Below are 22,464 nucleotides of genomic sequence, written 5' to 3'. Positions count from 1 at the left end.
CATTGACTTCCATAGTAGGAAAACAAATATTATGGAGATATTGTGATAAATGAAGAAGATATTTTGATAAATGATGGTAAGCACACACTTGACGGTACCCATTGAATTCCATCGTATTTGTTTTTCCTACTATGGAAGTCAATGCTTACAATCAACTGTGTGCTTCCATCATTCATCAAAGTATCTCATTTTGTGTTTATCAGAAAAAAGAAATTCATACAAGTTTACAACAACATGAAGATGAGAAAATTATGACAGAATTTTATTTTTTTTATCAAATCAGCACCGCCGTATCATAAATCCACTGAAGAATATCCACACAAAACAGTAAATAACTCCACCTCTAGTTCATACGCTACTCCAAGCACCTATTCACACTGCTATTATACACACATTTTCCAAGGAACCTCTGTTAAACACGTTCACCAACCTTTTGGAGCGGTGCCTGTTGATTTCCTCTTGTGAAAAGCTTTACCCTTATCTGCAGATGTTCCCCCCTTCCCCAGCATATGGAATTCCTCACTCTGTGGTCTGGAGGGAGGGAATGCTACGGAAAAGACCCATCTGGAGCGAGAACAAGGTGGGGAACGGTAGGGATGAGCCCCCCTCTCCATCTGGTTCTCTGGAGAACCCTGGGGCTTGTCTGGAAACGCTTCAGTCGGGACAAACACAGCGGGGCGAATCGGACCCTGTCACCGGATAGCTCGGGGAGAAGAGTTAGAACCAAAATTGGTTTTGCCATTTAATGATAGAAGCTACAGGACACTGAAGACCAGACATGTGTTGTGAAGCTCGGTCACAGTGAATGCACCCTGAAGGATTATGAGAGATTTGGGGTGATGATGGAGGCGGAGTGTTTTGAAGGCTGTGAATAATCACATGTCAGGTGAAACTTGAACTCTTACAAGCTTACTTAAGGCTGATAATTGCATTTAAAGTGCAGCATAAGGTCAATTTCTGGCGACTCTTAATAGGTCTTTAACAAAACTCTCAGGGCTGATTTCATGGACAGGGTTAGATAAATCCAGAAGACATTTTAGTCGTTTTTTCAAACAAAAGAAATTTATTCAAGTTTGTAACAACAAGAGAGTGAGTAAATGATGACAGAATTTTCCTTTTTGGGTGAACTACCCCTTTAAGGCAGCTTAAACATGCCTTTTAATCTAGGACTAACATAAGACCTCTCCAGGAAACCGCACTCCAGAGTACTAACAGGTAGATTATTTGGATTACTAGACTTTTAATTTATTATTTATACTAGCAGATAATAATAAAATATTAACAGTCAAAGACAAAATCATATGAAAGGTCTTCAATTTCAGTACATTAGGGAATGCTAACACAAGTCATTTAGCAAGAGGAGTTTAATAGATGTGTGAAGGGCTGTGACTCTTGCTCTCCCCTGGGTCAAGTGTCAGTGCTTCACATGAGCGGTGACATCTCCATCCTAGCTAAGACGGCTCCCAGCAGGCTCTGGGGTACCAGATCTCAAAACCTGAGCAAGACGCATCACTGCACAGCTGAATACAAACCTTTATTCTGCATACTAAACTGAGTCCATCAAAAGTTTGGAAAGATTATCAGACCATAAGCCAGAAGCATTAGTGTGGCACTATGAGTGAGCACATATCAAGTGTATTTAAAGAGTTTGGTTCCAAAACGCAATTAAACCATTTTGACTCATTTCTGTAAAATGTGTTTTCTATACCAAGAAAGTGACGAGATGAAAACTGCTATTTTCTGTTACAAAGTTTCACATTGCATATTTATGTTATAATAACATAAAAAATTCCAATCCATAATTTAATTAATAAAAAAAGATTTATTATAAAAACGTATGTTTTTTTTTCAAAATGCTATAAATCTATTGAATCAATATATAAACGTGCATACATCTTTGCTATGTTATATTTATGTAGTTGACTAGTGGTATACACTGATTAAAAAAATAAACATTAATGGCATTAATCAAAACATTTACTTTGTCATAATAAGAACACTGTCATTGCTGCTGTCATCCTTGGGACGTCGTCGCTTAACTTTTTGACAGCGATCAGCTGTAAAATGTTTTGGTCCTGTTCGATTTTTGTTTACTTTGAGTAAAATAATGGAAAGTTTTTCATAAGATCCCCTGGGGTCAATGTGTTAGCATGACAGAAGCTTGATGCCGTTATGTGAGAACAAGCAACAGCCGACTTTTTTCTGTCTCTCACATAAATTATTCGATTTTGATGGCTTACGTTTCTTCCACGCCACAGTAAACCACCACAGGTTTATCAATGCCATCAAAGTATTATTTTGTTTTTGTTTGTTTGATGATGACGAAGTACAAAGTAGATCAGGAAAACTAGGATTCCATGTTTATTCAAAGCGCCGCCATTGTTGTTTACAATGCTTTAAATGGTGCGCTGTGATTTGTTGAGCGGATTTATTGCATTCTGCAGAGAATTGGCGTTTATCGCGCTCTGGGGGAAAAGGGGGAAATTTTGCGTAAAATTAAGAATTAAATTTTTAATACTGACCAGAAACAATACTGATTTTGGCGGTAACTCATTTCTTTCGCGTTTTGGAACCAAACTCTTCATTTTATTTTTAAGATTAATTTTAAATTTAAAGGAATATTCCATTTTCTTAAAAGAAAAATCCAGATAATTTACTCACCACCATGTCATCCAAAATGTTGATGTCTTTCTTTGTTCAGTCGAGAAGAAATTATGTTTTTTGAGGAAAACATTGCAGGATTTTTCTCATTTTAATGGACTTTAATAGAGCCCAACATTTAATACTTAACTCAAAACTTGACAGTTTTTATCAACGGAGTTTCAAAGGACTCTAAATGATCCCAAACGAGGCATAAGGGTCTTATCTAGCAAAACGATTGTCATTTTTGACAATAAAAATAACAAATATACACTTTTAAAGCACAACTTCTTGTTTAAATCCGGTCGTGATGCGCCAACGTGACCCCACGCAATACGTCAAGAGGTCACAGAGGACGAACGCGAAACTCCGCCCCAGTGTTTACAAGTGTTGAGAAAGAGGACCGTATACGTTGTTTTATGTCAACTGATACTAATTAATGTCTTTGTGTCAGTTTATTGTTTACAATGGTCCGCAAATGTGCATTTTAACATGTGACCTCCCTACGTCACTACACATTTACGTTAGGTCGCGCTGGACCGGATTTAGACGAGAAGTTGTGCTTTAAAAGTGTATATTTGTTATTTTTATTGTCAAAAATGACAATCGTTTTGCTAGATAAGACGCTTATGCCTCGTTTGGGATCGTTTAGAGTCCTTTGAAACTCTGAAAAAAAAACTGTTACGTGTTGAGTTAAGTGTTAATTGTTGGTGTCTATTAAAGTCCATTGAAATGAGAAAAATCCTGCAATGTTTTCCTCAAAAAACATAATTTCTTCTCGACTGAACAAAGAAAGACATCAACATTTTGGATGACATGTGGTGAGTAAATTATCTGGATTTTTCTTATTAGAAAATAAAATATTCCTTTAAGACACATGCTTGCTTTAATTTCATAAAACAATTGATGCTTTATATTTAGACAAAACATATTTGGACACCTTCTGGTTGTCAAACATTAGTTAATGTGATGCACTAAGCTACTCAGATGAGGTTCGGGTTAAAAGTAATTGCAAAAATGGATTATAAAATAATTAGGTCTAGGAAAAGGTCTAGAGTCATTTGTTTGCAAATGTCTCTTGGATTGATTTTGTTGTCAGTGCAATAAACTTCAGTGTTCCTGTAGCTCATTTGTGATGCTGGACCACAATGGAAAAAAGTCTTTGGGCTTTATTGTGTTATCCCTGATTAGTTATGTATTTATATATTCAGAGTACTGTTTCATATTTTTTATATTTAAGTGGTCAAATAAAATCAATCAATCAATCAGACCAAAAAAACTTAAGTCACATGGGTATATTTGTATATTTGTTGACTTTCTAATGCCAAAAAATACAATGTAGTAAAATAAGTGCTATATAGAGCATATTTTGCTATAATATAGACGAGTGGTCTCCAACATGGTGCCAGGTTGTCCGCCAATGCACATTCTATTAATAGCCTCAATTTTAATAATTTATTTTTTAATTAGCTTGGCTTCTTTTATCCATGTTAACATTATAAAACAATGATAAAACACATCAACAAGTAATATAAAAAAAAATTTGATTAGACTATATCAAAAAGTAGAAGATATTCAGTAATTTTCCTACAGTAATTTTTTTTTATATATAATTATTTATCATTATAGTTAATAAATATGTGCTGTTAAGGACTTTATTTGGACTTTAAGCGCGATTTTCTTAATATTAGATTTTTTTTGCACCCTTAGATTCCAGATTTTCAAATAGTTGCATCTCGACCAAATATTGTCCTATCCTAATAAACCATACATCAATGGAAGCTTTATTCAGCATTAAGATTATGTATAAATCTCAAGTTCAAAAAAATTTAACCTTATGACTGGCTTTGTGGGTCCATGGTCACATTTGGTAGACATATTGATATAAATGTACCTTGAATGCCACTAAGCCTCTTCTAAATTCATGTAAAATTTGTTAGTGGTCGCATTATTCAGATACTTAAGGAGCAACTGTATTTGTCATAACTAGGTACAACCTCACGCGGTCATGGCTGTGTTGACAATGAATTGTGGGAGAAAGACCAACACCGGCCTGTTAAATCGAACATTTTATTTGTGGTAAAAAACACAAGCAAAATGCATCAATAGACATTTCTACAGGAAGCAAGGGAAATGATAAAACGCTTCTAAAAGCAAAGTCGTGCACATGCCAAAAGTTGTGTTGAATGTTAGCATTGTATCAGCTATAGACAGGGAGCAGTGATCAATAAAAAATAAAACAAGTGATAAAGCAAAAAAAAATAAAAAATACATTACAAGTCAAAGTAAATTAAATTAGGTTAGCCCCACAAAATTACCAACACAGCAACTAGGAAGAAACAAAAGATAAAACGAAAAAATAAGATTTGTTTACTATTAGTCTCAAAATATGTTAATATGCAAAATGAAACGGTAAAAGCATTTTTACAAGACAGTGACAAAATGAAAAGAGCCATGGCTATACACATACACAGAAATGTCACAAGTTTAACGCTATATCATACGTAAACAAGCATTCTGTATTTGGGTTTCTGACAAACAAAGCTAAAAAAAAATGTAACCATCTTTACACAGTAAATTAAGGTTACTGGTCGTACACAAGAACAGAACTGCTTGCGTGTAAAAAAGGAAAGAAAACGTTTAGCTCCATTGCCATTCACAGCCTATTATGTTGGCTTTTGCACCATTTCGAGTTATACACATAAGCACAGTTTAAATTCAGCAAATCTTGTTTTGCCCCTCTTCAAATTTAAATAAATTAAGATACAATTTATTGTTCTGGTTTATCTTTACAATTTTACAAAATTCAGTTTGTGACAGCGGGTAAGGCAAGTAAAAAATGGCTATATTTAACATTTGAAGCAGTTGCAAATTTGTTAAATGGGTTAACGTGGTAAAATCTCAATCATCTAAATAATGTAGACCCCATTGATTTGTCACACATCTACTAAACCAGTTACCAAGCATACTTCTGGAAAAAATAAATCAAAAATAGTGCCTATAGGTTTACTCTTAAACTAATCAAAATGAATACAATTTAAATGCTTTGTATCCAACAAAAACACCAGTTTGGTTGGTTAACATCACAAACACGTCAAAAGACAAAAAGTTACTCTTGATTCTGTAAAGCCTTCATTTATACATGATGCATGTCTGTGAGTATTAGTATATTAAATGACAAAAGTTGTCAACAGTTTCACCAGTTCTGCAACAAAAATACCCTTCTCTTCATTTCCAGATGTACATAAAATTGACGGTGAAGAGTTAGGAAACTTTTTTAATAACTAAAGACCACATCATGAAGTACAATGACAAATGTCAGCGTTGTCCTTTTCGGATTTGACTCGAATTACTTTACAACTGTGGAAATATTCTGCATATAAGTGGACCACATCAAGTGGACAAAAATTACACCATTGAAATGGATTATATTAGACTTTATTAAAATGTTATATCACACATATGGTCATTACATTTTGAATTATTCATTTGCCTAGCATGTCAACAATATCAAATTCCTTTGGTCCTTCAATAAATAAAACTCATATCATATACACATACTTTATACAAGTTTAATACAGTTCAAAGGGAGGATACTTTAAATTTGTGGGACTGCCGGCTAGACATCTTTAGAGTTTATGAGGAGATTCCTGCTTTTTTTATTTGCTTTGTTGACGCACTGTAAAAAGTGAAAAGTTAGTTGGTTCAACTTAAAAAGTTTTACCTAAAGTGAAACTAATAGGAAATTTTAAGTTAAATAAACTTTTTTTATTTGATCCAACTTTCACTTTTTAGCAAGTGTTTGGAGTTCTGCTCATGTTTTGCACCAGACATTCACATCAATTTCTTCAATGTCTCCTATTGAATAATTTATGTTAAACTGTGGAACAATTCCAAATAAATTTTTCAGATTAAAACAAGGCCGAGTAAGAAACATTAAAACTTGTTTCATTCAATCAATCAATCAAAAACTGCAGGATGCACAATGTAGTTCAACATTTAAGGCCTGTTGACCCAATGAGACGTCAAACCCTTGTAGTGTTTCTATAATACATCATTTGTATACCATGATGGACAACAAAAGCTGTTCAATAAAAGTGAGAATCACTGACGTTTAGTTCAGCATCATTTGAACTTCCGAATCCAAAGTTCACACCATGCACGCCTCCTTGCAGTTTGTCAATCCTAGTCGTCTCCCCAATATCAAATGAGGCAAAAACGCCGCTTCGTTCAGTTAGTCGAGGATAGGGGTTTGCGGGCGAAACCAGACACCGGTGCACAACTGTTCAAAATGGAATATCCCAAAACAAAGCAGAAGAAGAATGCGGCCTGACACCAGGATACAAATATTTCCATTGTCTACGTGATTGGAGCGGGATCTGTTTCAATGGTGTGAACGTCAGTCGGCGGACTGAAACCATTTCACAGTGTATCTAGCACCATTGTGGAAAATTTCTCAGGAAAAATCGTTCAACACTAAGAGGGGAGCCGTCTGCTTGAGCTACTTAAAAAAAGCATCAACAAAAAACGAAACGTATGTCTAAAAGTAGAACGATGCAACGTAATAAATAAGAAGCAATAATGGTCCAAAACAGTTAAAATGTAGGTGGTTATTGTGCACGGTGGACATTTACATATAGGTATTTTTTAACAAAAGAAAAAAGTCGATTCAGCTGCACATCCACTTACAAATATAAAACAATACATACAAGAGCGGGATGTCTTCAGGAAAATAAGAGAGGGACGTTACATCCCAAAAGCCCAAATCCATGGTCCAGTGATATGCATTTGCACCATGCACACAAACATACATGTAATGTGTGCACAAACTTGTGTGTGTTGAAGAATAATGTATATCCATCTCTCGGTCAAAGAAATGAGAAGCTCAGGGTACGGTGAAGGACAAAATGGAGGCAAATACATCCCTTGGGGTTCACATCCACAATGTTCGTAGCGCTCAGAATGACTCGTCGTGCCCGATCGAAAGGTCTCCCTTTGGGGTTGAAGCACGGGACGAGCCCTTGTCCATGCTCTCGGAGCCGGAGCTCTGGTGTTGGTGTTCCGAGCCGGCGCTGGAGGTGACTGTGGAGGAGGAGGTGGAGGAGGTGCGGGTCTTCTCCTTAAAGTCTGTTATGATCACTGTGACGTTCCCCACTGTGATGGCCAGCTGCTGGCCTGTGCTCCTGTCGATGTTCTTCAGCTTGGGCCTGTGGAAGTCCAAAAGATATATCAGCGTATATCTTCAGGTAACATTTCACAGTTTACGACAAAGTGAAAATATGATATGTTTATATTCACATCGAACTTTCATGCTTCTAATTTCATCATTTTTGTGACATGCAAGGTCACACATGTTATGTTTTCAATCACAGAGATAGGAATAATGCATGCTACCTTTCAAACCCACAAAATACATCATCAACACATGTTCAGGGTTTTCTGCACGGCAAGGGCAGGAAACGAAATCATATTGATTGGCATTAGCCTCAGTTGTTAGCTGCCTCCAAGACAATGTGACACAATGAGCTCTTCTGGCAACAGCGAACAGAGACAGAATGAAGGGAAGGCAGCCAACAGGGCGTGTGTGGGGGAGTAAAACTGTGCTGCTCATTTCAGATCAGCCCACAACTCATTCAGAGAGAAAGAGACAGACAGTCAGAGACAGCAGTTTTATACTGACTTCAGCCGAGGCTGCCAGCATTGTTCATTGTCAGAATGACTTACGACGGATTCTCACGATGACAAGCCAGATCTTGAACTGCGTTTATCATTATTATACTGCCACTATTCTGATTTTTATATACACTGCCATTCAGCAGCTTTATGAGAGGATACTTTTCTGGTACTGCACATTAAGGATGGGAATTTTAAGGTATTAATTTTGTTACCTAAAACAATACTATTAAAATGAAATGAACGTTTCTGAAAGCAATTTTTCATTAAAGTACTATTTCGTTTACAATTCTATGGGGCGGTTTATCCTAGTCCCAGACTAAAATGCATGTTTGAGCTGCCTTAAAGGTGTCATAGAATGTAAAACTGTATTTTCATAGGCATAGATGAATAATAAGAGTTCTGTACAAGGTTATGACATATAAGGAGTCTTAAAGGAGCGGTGAATCAAATACTCAATTTTAACTTGATCATTTGTTATAGAAGAGGTCATCATACTTAAATGAACATCCTGCAAGTTTCAGAAATGAAAACGTCCATATAACAGTTTTTGGCACCAAGCCAGTATAACGATCGAGTGAGGAATTTGGAGAAATATGATGTCAGAGTAGAATTGAAGCACCTTCCCAAACCCAAATACAATTGGCTTGTTCGACTTTATGCGGCACTGCAAGAACCGACAGCCGGATGATGTCAAAGCACCATGGGAAAGATTAGAGAAATCATACGAAGTTTAATTTCGTCTCGCGGTACTTCGACGTCATCCGGATGTCGGTTCTTGCGACGCCGCATAAAGTCGAACAAGCCTATTGACCAATTTTGTAGCTCCGCCCACAGCTTCGCGTGACACGTGTGTCTCAAAAATCAGTAAACATGTCTTTTAAGATTGCCAAATGTAACCAAAATGACTTTTAAATAAAATTTTTCTGAAAGACTTTTATTTTGATGCAGTGATCTGTTATGATAGAGTAACCATGGCAACTGAGTTTTCGGTTGTGGAAGAACACAGATGCTGGATAACGGAGGCTCAGAACATAACATTAGGAATGCGTGGTTAAAGTTTGTTTTTGAAGAAATTCCAGCTCGCGTGGGAAGTGTTTGTTTACTTTGTGTACCGCAAATTCATTTGTAAAGAAGTCGATGCTGGATTTGCAGAGAGACTGTGATTAAAAGCACCACTAATATTGGATCTGACAAAAATGACACAGCAGTATACACAGTAAGTAAAACATTTTAATTTATTTAAGTTACTGTGTTTCACCATTGCTTTGTTAGAAGAGATCGCTTGATATGTCCTGTTGTAACATCCGTGTCTAAACACGTATGTTTGACTGTTTTAATTTACTAAAAACATTTAACGATTAATAACGGTGCAACACTTAAAAATACGACTCTATATACAAAGTTAGTGATAAGGAAGGACTTACCAGCCGCAATTTAGATTCTGATGCCCACTTACTGTGTTGTATACGGTAATTTAGGCAAGTTGCGTTTGAAAGGTCCAACACTCAACAAAGCTTTTTTTTATCATATAACTGTGGTATGTAAAGTTACGTGTATCTAAGAGCAACCTCACAAGCACAAAAGAAATATACAAAGTTATTGATAAGGATTTATCAGCCACAGTTCAGATTCTGATGCGCACTTACTGTGTTGTATACGGTAATAGTCACGTCGAGTGTGTTCAGCTTCTATTTATATCACATTAATGTTTTTAAAACATTTCCCCACATGTAATGATTGGGAATGAAGCTGTCCAATCATATCAGTGGGCGTTTACATCCAGATCTTCAATGCGGCCCGCCCCTTCAAACAAACCATTGCTCCAGAGAGCCACTAATCCATGTTACAAATACAAAATAGCCTATAACTTGTTGCTTTTGATGTTTTTGAATGTAAAAACCACACGAACATCATAAGTAGACATCAGACAACCGTATAAAACCATAAAATTGACAAATTCACCGTCCCTTTAAACACGATTATGTCCTCTATCCAATGTAAACATCATGCATGCAAAAGACAGGCCAATCTCAACATTACGCCAACTGTGACTCTACAGTCAAATTACAGATTACATTAATTACAATGTTGTTACAATGCCAAGTTGTTACTGTGAAGTTAGCTCTACATGCTAGTTAATGCTATATGCTAACGCAGGGGTCTCCAACCTTTTTGTAAGCAAGGGCTACCACAATGGATAAACCAATCTGGAGGGCTTCTTTTTGACATAGTCTACTCAAAACATTTTTGTTTTACTTGTTGATTTTATTTTACTTGTTGATATGTTTTAGTATTGTTTCAAATGTTAACATACATAAACCAAGCCAAGCTAATATAAAAAATATGCATTAAAATCACCAAAATAACCATTTATAGAATGTGCTTTGGGGGGCACCTCACAAACTCCACGTTGGAGACCCCTGTTTAGGTGGAAATTCTAATATTGACGTTACAGTTACGTTTTTCAGTTCCATACTGAAAAAAGTAATTTACCACTCAGAAACGTCCATTATCAATTGAGTATTCCTCAAAATCTGTATCTTCTTCTAATACGATCTCAAACATGAGGTCCGTTCACCTTACAAACATAACTACTGAACTGAACTGCTCTGAGAAACAGCTAGGGATGCACCGATACCACTTTTTTTGGAATACGAGTACGAGTACTTGCATTTCAGTACTTGCCGATACGGATACAGAGTACTTAATAAAAAAACATGAGACAAATTTACAGGTAACAGCTTTAGTAATATAATTTAACAAAAAAAACAAAGGACTACTTTGTTGTAAACTCTGCCTCTTTGGACAACACAAGAGGCATTAACCCCTTACACGCTGCTCAAACATAGACATTTCTCAGACCGTGGTATTGATTCCAGGTATCGGGGGACTTTTAACGAGTACTTTAGAAAATGTGGTATCGAGGCCGATACCTGATACCAGTATCGGTATCGGTGCATCCCTAGAAACAGCCAATCAGAGCAGAGCTCAACATTATTATTCATGACCCTTTCAAATAAGTTAATAATAGCCCAATTCATTCTAAGGACAAATCCTAGGGTTATAAATGGACATGTAAAAACGTTTCTGCATCATTTTTGCATTTAATAAAACCACATACCTGTAGATATTAGAGAACAAATTAACACATTAATTCAATGCATTCTTTAGCACCGCATTTCCAAGTGTTTAGAATTATAAACTTGGATACCCATTGCAGAAGTTTATTGCGGAGGAGACATACAAATACATTTTTTGACATTCTCATGAGAAACAATTACAGTCCACATAGGGTAGCAAAAGCATTAACCAATGATAACCTAAATATGACAACATTGACAAGCGACTAGGTATGCTCCGATCATGATTTTTGCAGCCGATACCGGATACCAATTTGTTGTCTTCGTAATCGTGACAGTCCAATACCAATGTCAATATCGATTCCTCAAGCTGATATGCAAGCTCTTTGATAACTGTAACTGTTAAACTTTTTTCTAGATGAAGTAATACCACAGATGTTGTCTTTGTTGTATTACTTGCAGTAATTAGGTATATTATTGTTTTAATAGAGAATCAAATAAATTACCACAGCAAATATTACTTCTGCAAAGAAAAATTTAATATGCCTTCAGAAAGGTTTCTGCCTTTTAAAAGTACTGAAAATAAAAAACTTCACAGTCTTTACTGTATGAATTAAATATACATCCTCATAGAAAATACACATTTGTCTGTAAAGGCAAAGAGAGAAATCCAAATCTGCACATCGCACATGAGCAACGGGTAATAAAAGTGCACGCACCGCGTAAAAATGCTTTCTAATTTGCAGCCGCATTCAGGAGCTCTATGATGACAGAAAGATCGCTTCATGAGATCGGCAAATTTAGCAGGTACCGATCGAGTCATTTAATGACGTTATCAGCCGATACCGATCTGTGGCCGATCGATCGGAGCATCCCTACAAGCAACCCTATGAACATTCTTCATACATTCTTTGTATTCAAACGTTGTTGAAAACATTTGAGATTATGCAAGTACCTCTGTGAACAAAAAATACAACTAACCCATACTGCGCAGGTGATTTTTGGAGACATTCACGTACTGTTAATGAAACTAAACTTTTTATAAAAAAAATCCAAACCTAACTAAACACTTTGCGAAGCAGTCGATAAAGGCAAGTTACCTGGAGATGTGGGAGTTCTTGGTTGTGGATTTGCCAGATTGAATGCTGTTTCTTTCACTGGGTGGGCTTTGATGGCTGTCTGACTTGGGTCTGTAAAGAGATCAAAAGGACCCTTGAGCATATGTGCTATAAAGCGAAACATCTAAAAGCTCACAGACTCTTACCGGTGACAAACGGACCTGTTCTTTTTGCTGTTGGGTTTCTTGGTGATAGCTGGTGTGATTTCTTTCTCTCTGTCTTTTTTCTCTTTGTCGGGCTGCTCTTTCTCGCTCTTGTCCTTGTCCGCGTGTTCGCTTTCGGGGAGATTTTTGTCAGGTCGCTCCCCCTCGCCTCGATCCTTCTCGGGCTTTTCCTTCTTCTCTTTCTTTGGGGGAGGAGGGGTGGCGTACTGCTGGGCCACCTGCTGAGCCACCAGCTGGGAGTTTATCCGGGGCTTCCTGTGGGACCAAACAGAATTTGACAGTCAGCATGAAAGAGGACAACCAACAAACTAAAGTCATTACTCACCTGCTGAGCCTGGATGTTATTGAGACGCAACACAAGTTCAATATCAAAGGTTTACAGTATTACAGAGACACTTTTGTAAAGCCATGTTACATGGTAAATATTCAACAACATCACTGAAATAACTTGTTTTGAAATTGCTTTGTGTGGCTATGTATCAACACAGGAATGTATAAGTGCTTTAACTAAAAAAATCAGCAACACTGTAAACACGACTGTTGGCTTTTACACATTTTATGTTGTTTGGGGTGATCAAGCAAAACTCTTATTACCCACATCACATCACTTCATAATAAATGAAATATATGATGCTGCTATAAATGCTTGAATAAGACATCAATCAACACTTCAACTTTAACAAGAACAATACTAACTAGTCATTATGTCAGATGAGTGCCAGATAAAAATGAATATGGTTCCCTTCCTTGCAACATATTATTAAAACACCAGACGGCAAATTATAATTTGCAGTACCTAAATAAATCTGCTCTCCATTGCATTGTTTACATAAACCCATTTACCCTCCGGATTGCATTAAGGATATTAAAAACATACCTTGCCAGATAATGCCCACCACTGGCATACCAGAAACTAAAACCCTTTCACAGGTCTCCTGTATATGATGACGGACTGTCGCCAACTGCCCGTGTCTGCTAAACGTGTAATCTCATTACTCTACTGCTTTAATAAATGATCGAAATGATCACAGAGTGGGACATTTCCAGCATGTCATTCTGAAAAGGACTAATCAGATTAGAAAGAAGGTTTGGCCCCATGTCGCAAATAGGACAGAAAGCATCTTTTAATCTGCTGGCCTACTAAAATACGCTTCCTGTTTTAATATGGAAAACACATATGAAAGTGATACAACCTCACTACCAAAGCCATATTTCAATTCCTAAGAAATGCAAAGGAGTGTGTAATGGTTAAGCTATATAACAACAGCAGACTTAAGCTTTCAAACTAGGAAAAGGCAAAAAAATTGTCTACAAAACTTATACTTGGTGTTCCTGTAGCTCAGCTGGTAGAATACTGTACTATAGTTGTAAGGGAAAAAATTACATTGAGCGAGTATCGTGATATTTTGTAAATGCAATACTGTATAGATTCTAAAAAAGCAGCAATACTGATATTTTGAAAATAAAAATCATTCACAGCAGTTGATTCACTTGGAGTTTACATCCCGACTGCTAGATAGCATTCTTCTTATCACTGAAATTAAACAGTGACAGGAAGTACTAGCATAGGGGCGCGTCTAGGGCTGTAAAAAAAAAAAAATAATAATAATAATAATAATAACAACCTGTAGCTGTAGTTCACCGAGAAGCTAGGCAAAATCGCATTCATAATCGAGGAAAATCGACTCCAATAATCTATGAGATTTTGCCTAGCTTCTCTGTGAACTACGGCTCTGTGTAGTAAATGCTGCTCCATTTGAAAGCAGGTGATTATGATTTACTACTAATCAAAAAAACGGCTTTACTGCTGAAACATGCATGAAAATCGCAGGTGATTTGTTGGTGGTGTGTTCCAAATGAAAGCTTTCCTAATATTATATCCTATTATATTCCAAAAATAGGAATTTCCCAAGACATCACCTCGGTTTGCAGTATCGCAATGTAGCTTAACATATTGCATCGCAACCCCAGTATTGTGATGCGTATCGTGAGATTCTTGCGATCTACAACCCTAGTATTAGCAGCGCAAAAGATCATGGGTTTGATTCCCAAAAAATGCGGGCTAAAATGTAAACCTTAAATGCACAGGAACTTGCTTTGAATAAAAGTATCAGGTCAAAGTACAAATGTAAATAAATGTAATGCTATTAACTCTTTCCCCAACAATGTTAAAAAAAATAGTTGCCAGCACAAGCATTTTTTATGATTTTCACAAAAGTTTAATGCCTTACATAAAATATTCTTCATCACAAAAACATGCAAAATATCACATGAAAGAACAGACTCTCTACTTTCCAAATAACGTTTCATCCTACCTTTATGTGTTCTCTATTTATCACCTCTCAAATATAGGAAGGTTTCTTCAAAGATACCAAATTTTGAGCAAAAAGATATTTGCGTTTGCGTTTTTGTGAAAGACTTCTTAAAGAAATCCTATTCAGAGCGATGATCAAAACACACGCTGCATCTGAACTGTTTGGGTGGAGGGGTTGCTTCATGGTTGTACAAGTTGAGTAATAGCGGCATTGCCGGAAAAACTCGTCATTGGCAGGAAAGCATTAACTCGTCAATGACTGTGAAATAGTTAAAATCATTATAGACAGTTTTAGCAGTAACAACATAAACAAGCGACTGTCGTGGTCTGCACGTAACTTCCGGTAAACTCTGCTAAAAATAAATAACAAATTTCTTTAAATGTAGTTTATTTATATAACAAGATTACCTAGGAAACCAAAACTTTTGTTATTTTCAACAAGGCATTTATTCAGTTTAGCAACTAGTCAGACCATTAAAAAAATGAAACCAAAAGTAAAGTTCGCATACAGACGTGTATCGGTCAGCGGACATGCGTCCGATGAAACCATCTATAGCTTTAAATCTGCATTGCATAAATCTCGGATTTCGCATGTTTAAACCTAGACTCCTTACACAATCTCAATTTTTGTTTATGTGTCATGCAATCTACTTCTATGCGGTGCAATTGATACCATCGAAAAAAGGAACCTACAGACAAAAACAAGCCAAATACAAAGAATTATAAACATGAAATGAAGGTTTTTCCTTTTCACCTATGCATATCATTGTGGATGTGAATGAATGTTTTGGGAAGCTCTCTTTCGCTCTCCTCTGCACGCTGTTGAGTTAATTAAAAGCTGAGGGGCTGCGTCTGAGATCTGAGGCGCAGCGCCGCGCACCCTGAGCCAGCTCACGTTCCTCAAGCATACTGGCCAACATCTGGCAGCAGCTGGGGGTTTCCGAGGGTTTCAGCTGAGCTACAAACCACCAGTTTTTTGCCGAATGTAAACATTTTGACATGAGAGTCCTCTTTAGCTCAATATATCAGATCAGTTGTGGTTGTGCATGTTTGGCTCTTTTGTTTGTGGTTAGATTACTAAAGCTTAAGGCCAGCAACATTCTCCGTGAGAGTATGCGGTTGTAAATGCATTTCAACCACACGGTCAAGCTGTTCATGTTAAAAAAAATTCTTGCTTTACTGTGTCGTAACATACCTTCAGTACTCAAGAGTATAGAGTTACCTTCAAACGGTTCAGATGGGACTGTTTATTCAGGTGACAGGCAATACACACATCAACAGCTTTATCTAACTAATGGGGCGTACACACCAAATTCGAAGCATTACGCTTCTCTCTCTAGATTACTCGCGGTATTTAACTTTGTGTCACGCAAATTTTCCCCTCAAGAAGAATTTTTCAACTTGCGCAGACACGTGCTTAAGGCAAATATTGCATGTTTTCGCTGGAATCGTGGCGCTCAATTCACGTCATTTACATCGCCCCACGCCAGTTCGCGTCTATTCACGTCTTTGCATTTACTTTGCATGTAATCTACGCCCCATTAGTCAGCAAAACTATAAATTTGTGATGGCAGTAGATAAATAAATTCAGAAAAGTGGTAGAATAATAAACCATATAAGAAAGGCTAAAGCCAAGGCAACTGCCGGTAGTACACCAACAATGAAATACATGCTTTGCATTACAAATTAATTTCTGTACAAGGCGTCTGGTAAGCACAGGAAGTAACCCCCTATTAACAGGTGCTGTAACTACATCAACATGATTCCTAAATTGTTTCTGACATTTCACAATACAAAAAACTAAACCACAAGATCTTTGCTGGTCATGTTGATACACACAACCTCAAACTGTTTACCAAAAGATATCTCCGAATAAAGATAATGACTCTCTTTGTTTAGAAGAAAGCCTGTAGGCCTTAGATAGTGGCAATGTCCCTTCCACTCTCCATGACTGATGGGATATAGGCGACTTTTGTAGAGACCAGCCAGTGAGTGGCCAATCAATCCCTCATAATGGGCAATCATGTTCAAGAGGCCAGTGCAACACCAATCAATACAACCTCTGTGAGGAATCTAGATGAGCTTCAAGCTCCTCGGGCAAAAATACTGAAGAGCATCTTTCAGTGCATGTGCTATTAGTATGTATTAAGTCTACACTGATCACAGCAAAAAAATCAGTAATTGAACCCAAATTGACTGAAGAAAAGAATTCCCCTGAAAACAAAGTTAATGCTAAAACAGACATGAAGTAAATCCATCTTACACAGGCAACATATCCAGACCACTACGCATGGAAAATATCTAGTAGTACTAAGAAAATAGTACTAAGAATCACACATTTTTGCATAAGCAGTTAAGCACAAATGGGGCGTTGTGATACAGTGATTTAACTTTAATGACAGCAAAGCCGAGTGCTTTAAACCCTGTTGCAAAAAAGCAACAGCAGCCTCAAATGATTTACTTTATTTTAAAACACAACTAATATGACCAAAACAACATTAATTATCAGCTATGTATGTGTGATTTGTATATAGGATATCTTATTTGTTAGGGGTATAACGATATTTTGTGCTGGCCACTATAATGCGTGTCCAATATCGATTTTGACTCGATAAGACAATATTACGAACAACTATTTCATGTACTATGGCTATTGATAAGTCTGCATCAATTTACACTCGTCGTATAATCATTATAATATTCTTTTTTATTATGAAAATATCTGTGATACTTGTTCTGTGGCGCATATTGAGTTTCTGCATGAGAGCGCCATCTGGCTTTTGGATGTAGCGTCATTTCACCATAATTCATTGAGAAGCATAGCAAGCAGAATCGCAAGTATGTATCGTTACACCCCTAATATTTGTGACGTTCTTGATCCTCAGTATGTAAATCAACATTCTAAAATGCGAGTTAATCACTCATGGCAACTAAATGATGTGTAATATTAGACATTGTCTAATTCTGCATTCAGAGCAGCCGCGGTAGAGGCGTAAAGCACGAGTGATTTCAATGTTAAGTTAATGTAAAGGAGGTCTTGCGTCGCGAATGAGGCATTAAGCATGGCACGGTAGATGCGATTCCGCCTCATTCACGCGACTAGTAAACGCGAATTGAGAGTTGCCGCAGGAAATGCGCGAGTAGAAAAATTTTAACTTTGGCAGAAAAACTTGCAGTGTAAACCAATCAGGAGCTTGCTCTAGTAGTGACGTGATTACACGAAGCGAGTGGAGTTGCAGAAGCCCCTCCCATGACACGAATTTCCGCGTGAATGTCTCGCCTAGAATTTCATGCGTGAATGAAGCAAGAAGCAGCAAACTACACGCGGTTTAGGGGTCAAGCATAAGTTAAGCTTTAGTGAAAATACTTAAACTAAAACTATACTAACTAAACACACAGCCCTTGGGAGTTTGTACGTGATGCGTGACCTTTCGACGTGCTTTACGCAATACGTAAGGTTGTGCTGGAAATTCACACAGCTAGTACTGTACTGTATATCAGTCTGGTAAGTAAACAAAAACTTTAATGGTGATCCTATAAGGAGCGTGTTGAGGGTTGTAAAGCCACACTGACTAACGCTTTGCAAAAACAATTGCACGCACAACGTTAGGGATCTTTGGTATCAGAATAAAAATTGTTTTAAAACAATTAATTTGCTTTGTGAGAGAGAGAGAGAGAGAGGTTTTGAGCCAGTAAAAGCGACGCAAGCAGCTCTAAAATCAAGTACGAGTTCATTCATTTTAAATAGTGACATAAATAATAATTTAAAAGAGAGAGGAACATCTGTTAGTGCCGGTCAATGTTAAAATTGTATTAAATATCGACACGGCACATTTACATAGAACTTAAATGATGAAGTTTTCTGGCAGCACAGTTATAAGTTTTTGTAAAAGTAATAGTTGGCTTGTTAACAGCAGTTTCTTTTGCTTACTCCACAGTGCCTGGCGCATTACGGGTTGTTCATGGTGTCTTTCCAGATGTCTGTGCACTAATGATGTGCTGGTGTGACATGCTTTCAAATTTTGCAGTACAGACAAACAACTGCATCTTGCAGTGTTTTCAAGCTGAAATGCACTTCATTCGCTTTCCTGCATAATTTATCCTTCTCTAGTTGCCATTTTTATTAAATTAACTGCTCAAGCTTATTAAGAAAATATGATCATACAGTATCTAAGCAATCATAACATTTTATATATTACCATCAGTTCATGACTTCAAATCCGTGTTGCCAGTAACAAAAAGGCCAGCGAAGAAAAACGAGCGAGAAATAATACTGGGCACACACAGTGAACTCATTCAGTCCCATCCGGCATAGCACGCTGGGGAACTTTCGCTCTAATCCAGTGCAGGGATTTGTCAAAAGCACACGATCCTCCACTTAACAGGTACTTGGCTCAGTTTGCCTCCTGAGGGGGATCCAAAAATCCCTTCCAACCTGAGGTTAGTCTGGGACTCTAGCGCTGGATAGGTCTGTGATTGATTTGATTAACCTCCCCACGGTGGATCCCCTGCCATGCAGAGAGATTTGTATCGGGGGTAGATCAGCACGGCAGAAACGGGCCGCGTGTTTGAGCTGTGAATCAGTGCCAGCTGTAACTCAGCCATGAAACTCAATGGCATGTCGTGACTGCTGTCGACACTCCCACAGCACGACAAAACCACACAATGCATTATTTACTGGTCGACACATGACCGTCTCATCACAACCTCGCCCTGTTGACTAGGACTTGCACGGAAATGCAGGTGAAATATTTCTAAAGGGAAGATTGGAATGGCAAGTGGTTTAAGATGGATTTTCAAAGAACTTATGTTGGCAAACAACACTCATGGTGCTTACGGCCTATGGCTGTCTAAATGTCAAGGCAAAGCTGAATGGTTTTAGAAGGACTAGGCCAAGTAGACTAGTTTGGAGTAGCATACTGCCCTTCTTATGGACCTTGGTACCTCAGTGTCACCTCTGATCAAAGCTCAATTCTTCTACTGCAGATCTTCTACCATGCATTCAAATGTACAACATACACTCACCTAAAGGATTATTAGGAAAACCTGTTCAATTTCTCATTAACGCAATGGTGTAACGGTGTGGGTGCCCTGGATGTGCATCCCACAAATCTCCACCAACTGCAAGATGTTATCATATCAATATGAGCCAACATTTCTAAAAAATGCTTTCAGCACCTTGTTGAATCAATGTCACGTAGAATTAAGGCAGTTCTGAAGGCGAAAGGGGGTCAAACACAGTATTAGTATGGTGTTCCTAATAATCCTTTAGGGGAGTGTACATCAGAGCACATACTGCGTGCATATTAACTAGAATAAGTCAACATCATAAATTATACTGACTTATGCAACAAAATAAACAGCATTTTCAACAATGAAACAAAAATGTGAATATTATGTTTTTTTAATAACTGGACACCACATGCTCAGTTAAAGGTATAGTTCACCCAAAAATGAAAATTCTGTCATCATTTACTCACTCTCATGTTGTTACGAACTTGTATCATTTTCTTTGCTCTGATGAACACATGCGGAAAGATATTTTAAGAAATGTTTAAAACCAGTGGCGGCCAGTGACTTATTTTTCGAGGGCACACGATGCAAAGATCGTCATAACATGTATGCAGCACGTCATATGAGTGTCTCGTCAATTCCAAATGTGTGTTCAGCGTGTCATGTAAACTTATGTGCATCACATGTCATGTCAAAATACAAGCCTGCTGCAGAGCCTTCTAAAGGGTTTATATGTAAAAGAGATGCTCTGGTTTGCCAAATACTTCATCTCACGTGAAATCACAGCTTCTCTTTTATTATAAATCCTTTTGACGCGTGTGCAGTCTGCGCGTATTTTGACAAGAGGCATGATGCACATGTTTCACATGATGCAACAAATGCATATTTTGAAATGATGAGCAACACATGACACTCTGAACACATATTTTGAATTTGCAACCCCTGGAAAGAAAAGTAACCGGCTGCCACTGTTCGTAACCAAACCGATTAGAGGCCCCATTCACTTCCATAGAAGGAAAAAAGAATACTATTAAAGTCAATGGGGCCTCTGATCGGTTTAAATACAAACATTCCAGAAAATATAGTCCTTTGTGTTTACCAAAAACAAAGAAATGTAAACAGGTTTGCAACAACATGAGAGTGAGTGAATAATGACAGAATTTTCATTTTTGGGTGAACTACTCCTTTAAACAAAATATAATGAAGTGACAATTTAGCATGCTACAATTTAATAACAAGTACATTAGTATTACCTTACAAACAAAGCCACATTGGTCAAAATCTCCTATTGGACAAAAAATCTACCTAAACCAACCATCACTACCTTTAAAAACAAGACCCTACCATTTCAGTTTAACCTGAATCTCAGCAACTTCAGACAACACCAAGTAAAAATAATAGTCAAAGACCCAGACATCAGGATCCAATCTCATTGCAGAGATGTGTCATTTCTTAGCAGCATATTAAACAATAATTCTCAGCTCCACATATTAGACAATGCTGTTGGTTATAATGAGATTTACAAACACAAGAGCTCATAAGGGAGATGAGTATCAAGCAGGCAGCCTTCTTTATCAGCATGTCCTTTGCAATTTCATTTTAATTTAATTTGTAATATTTCTAGACATTTAATAATTGTAATCCGTTACGAAAACCAACACCGCGCACGCATATTTTAAAGCCGCCATGCTCTCAACACAGCATTTTACGATGACATTCAGTAATTAATAACACCTCACACGAATTCCTAAGGTGGCAAGCATTTGAGAGATACTACTGTACAGGCTTCAGTTACACATTAGTGGCGCGGTAAATTACAGCAGCGTTAAATGAAACAGATTGCTCATAGAGGAAAGACCGAATGAGAGAATGCTCCAGTGAATAGAGGCTGCAAAAAAGCCCTCAATTAACAGCTCTCCATTTCAAGTGCAGCATAACCAGGCAATCATGCCCATTGACTCTTGGATACTCTGGTTGTCCTAGAGACTATACAGTTGGGTCAATAGGATAGATCTCTCAAAGACAACTGTTAATAACCTACTTATGCACGGCACCAGACTCCAAGGCCATACCTTCATAGATGATCTAAAAGGCAATCTGTTGGTATTTAAAGGATGAGGCGAGCTGAACTTAATCCTCTCTACTGTGCCTATTTACAAAGAGAAACTCTTCTGTTGAGCATAAAATTTGATTACCCTCAGATGGAGGACTATTGAAATGTACAGTACAAAATCTTCAATGGTTTCCTTTCATAGAATATATAAAGCATGTGTGCAAATGTCTAAAAAAGCAGTATTTAAAAATGTTACAAATAGAAAAATGCATTTACATTTATGCATTTGCCAGAGATTTTTATCTAAAGCGACTTACTGAGCTATACATCTGATCAGAATGTGTACTCCCTGGAAATCTAACCCTTGACCCTTTGCATTGCAAACTAAATGTGTTAAAGGGATAGG

At 37.3% G+C, this 22,464-nt stretch overlaps 1 protein-coding gene across 2 annotated transcripts in view; it reads right to left on the bottom strand.

Moving 5' to 3' along the window:
* Positions 1-4,696: 4,696 nt before the first annotated feature.
* The window catches only part of rybpb (RING1 and YY1 binding protein b), a 28,867-nt gene continuing 11,099 nt past the window's right edge, over positions 4,697-22,464 (bottom strand). Inside the window, exons 3-5 of one of the 2 annotated variants that reach the window (XM_065279793.2) lie at positions 12,661-12,933; positions 12,497-12,586; positions 4,697-7,847 (exon numbers count right to left, since the gene is read on the bottom strand). In XM_065279793.2, the coding sequence (XP_065135865.2) occupies positions 7,598-7,847; positions 12,497-12,586; positions 12,661-12,933 (613 nt within the window). In that variant the 3' untranslated portion in view covers positions 4,697-7,597. The remainder of the gene's footprint in view (positions 7,848-12,496; positions 12,587-12,660; positions 12,934-22,464) is intronic. The other variant, XM_065279794.2, reaches the window with a different exon arrangement.

This window comes from Paramisgurnus dabryanus, chromosome 7 (genome assembly GCF_030506205.2).
Source record: "Paramisgurnus dabryanus chromosome 7, PD_genome_1.1, whole genome shotgun sequence".
Classification (NCBI taxonomy): Eukaryota; Metazoa; Chordata; class Actinopteri; order Cypriniformes; family Cobitidae; genus Paramisgurnus; species Paramisgurnus dabryanus.
Note: the sequence above shows the minus strand (reverse complement) of the source record. Positions and strands in the feature narration are given on the sequence as shown.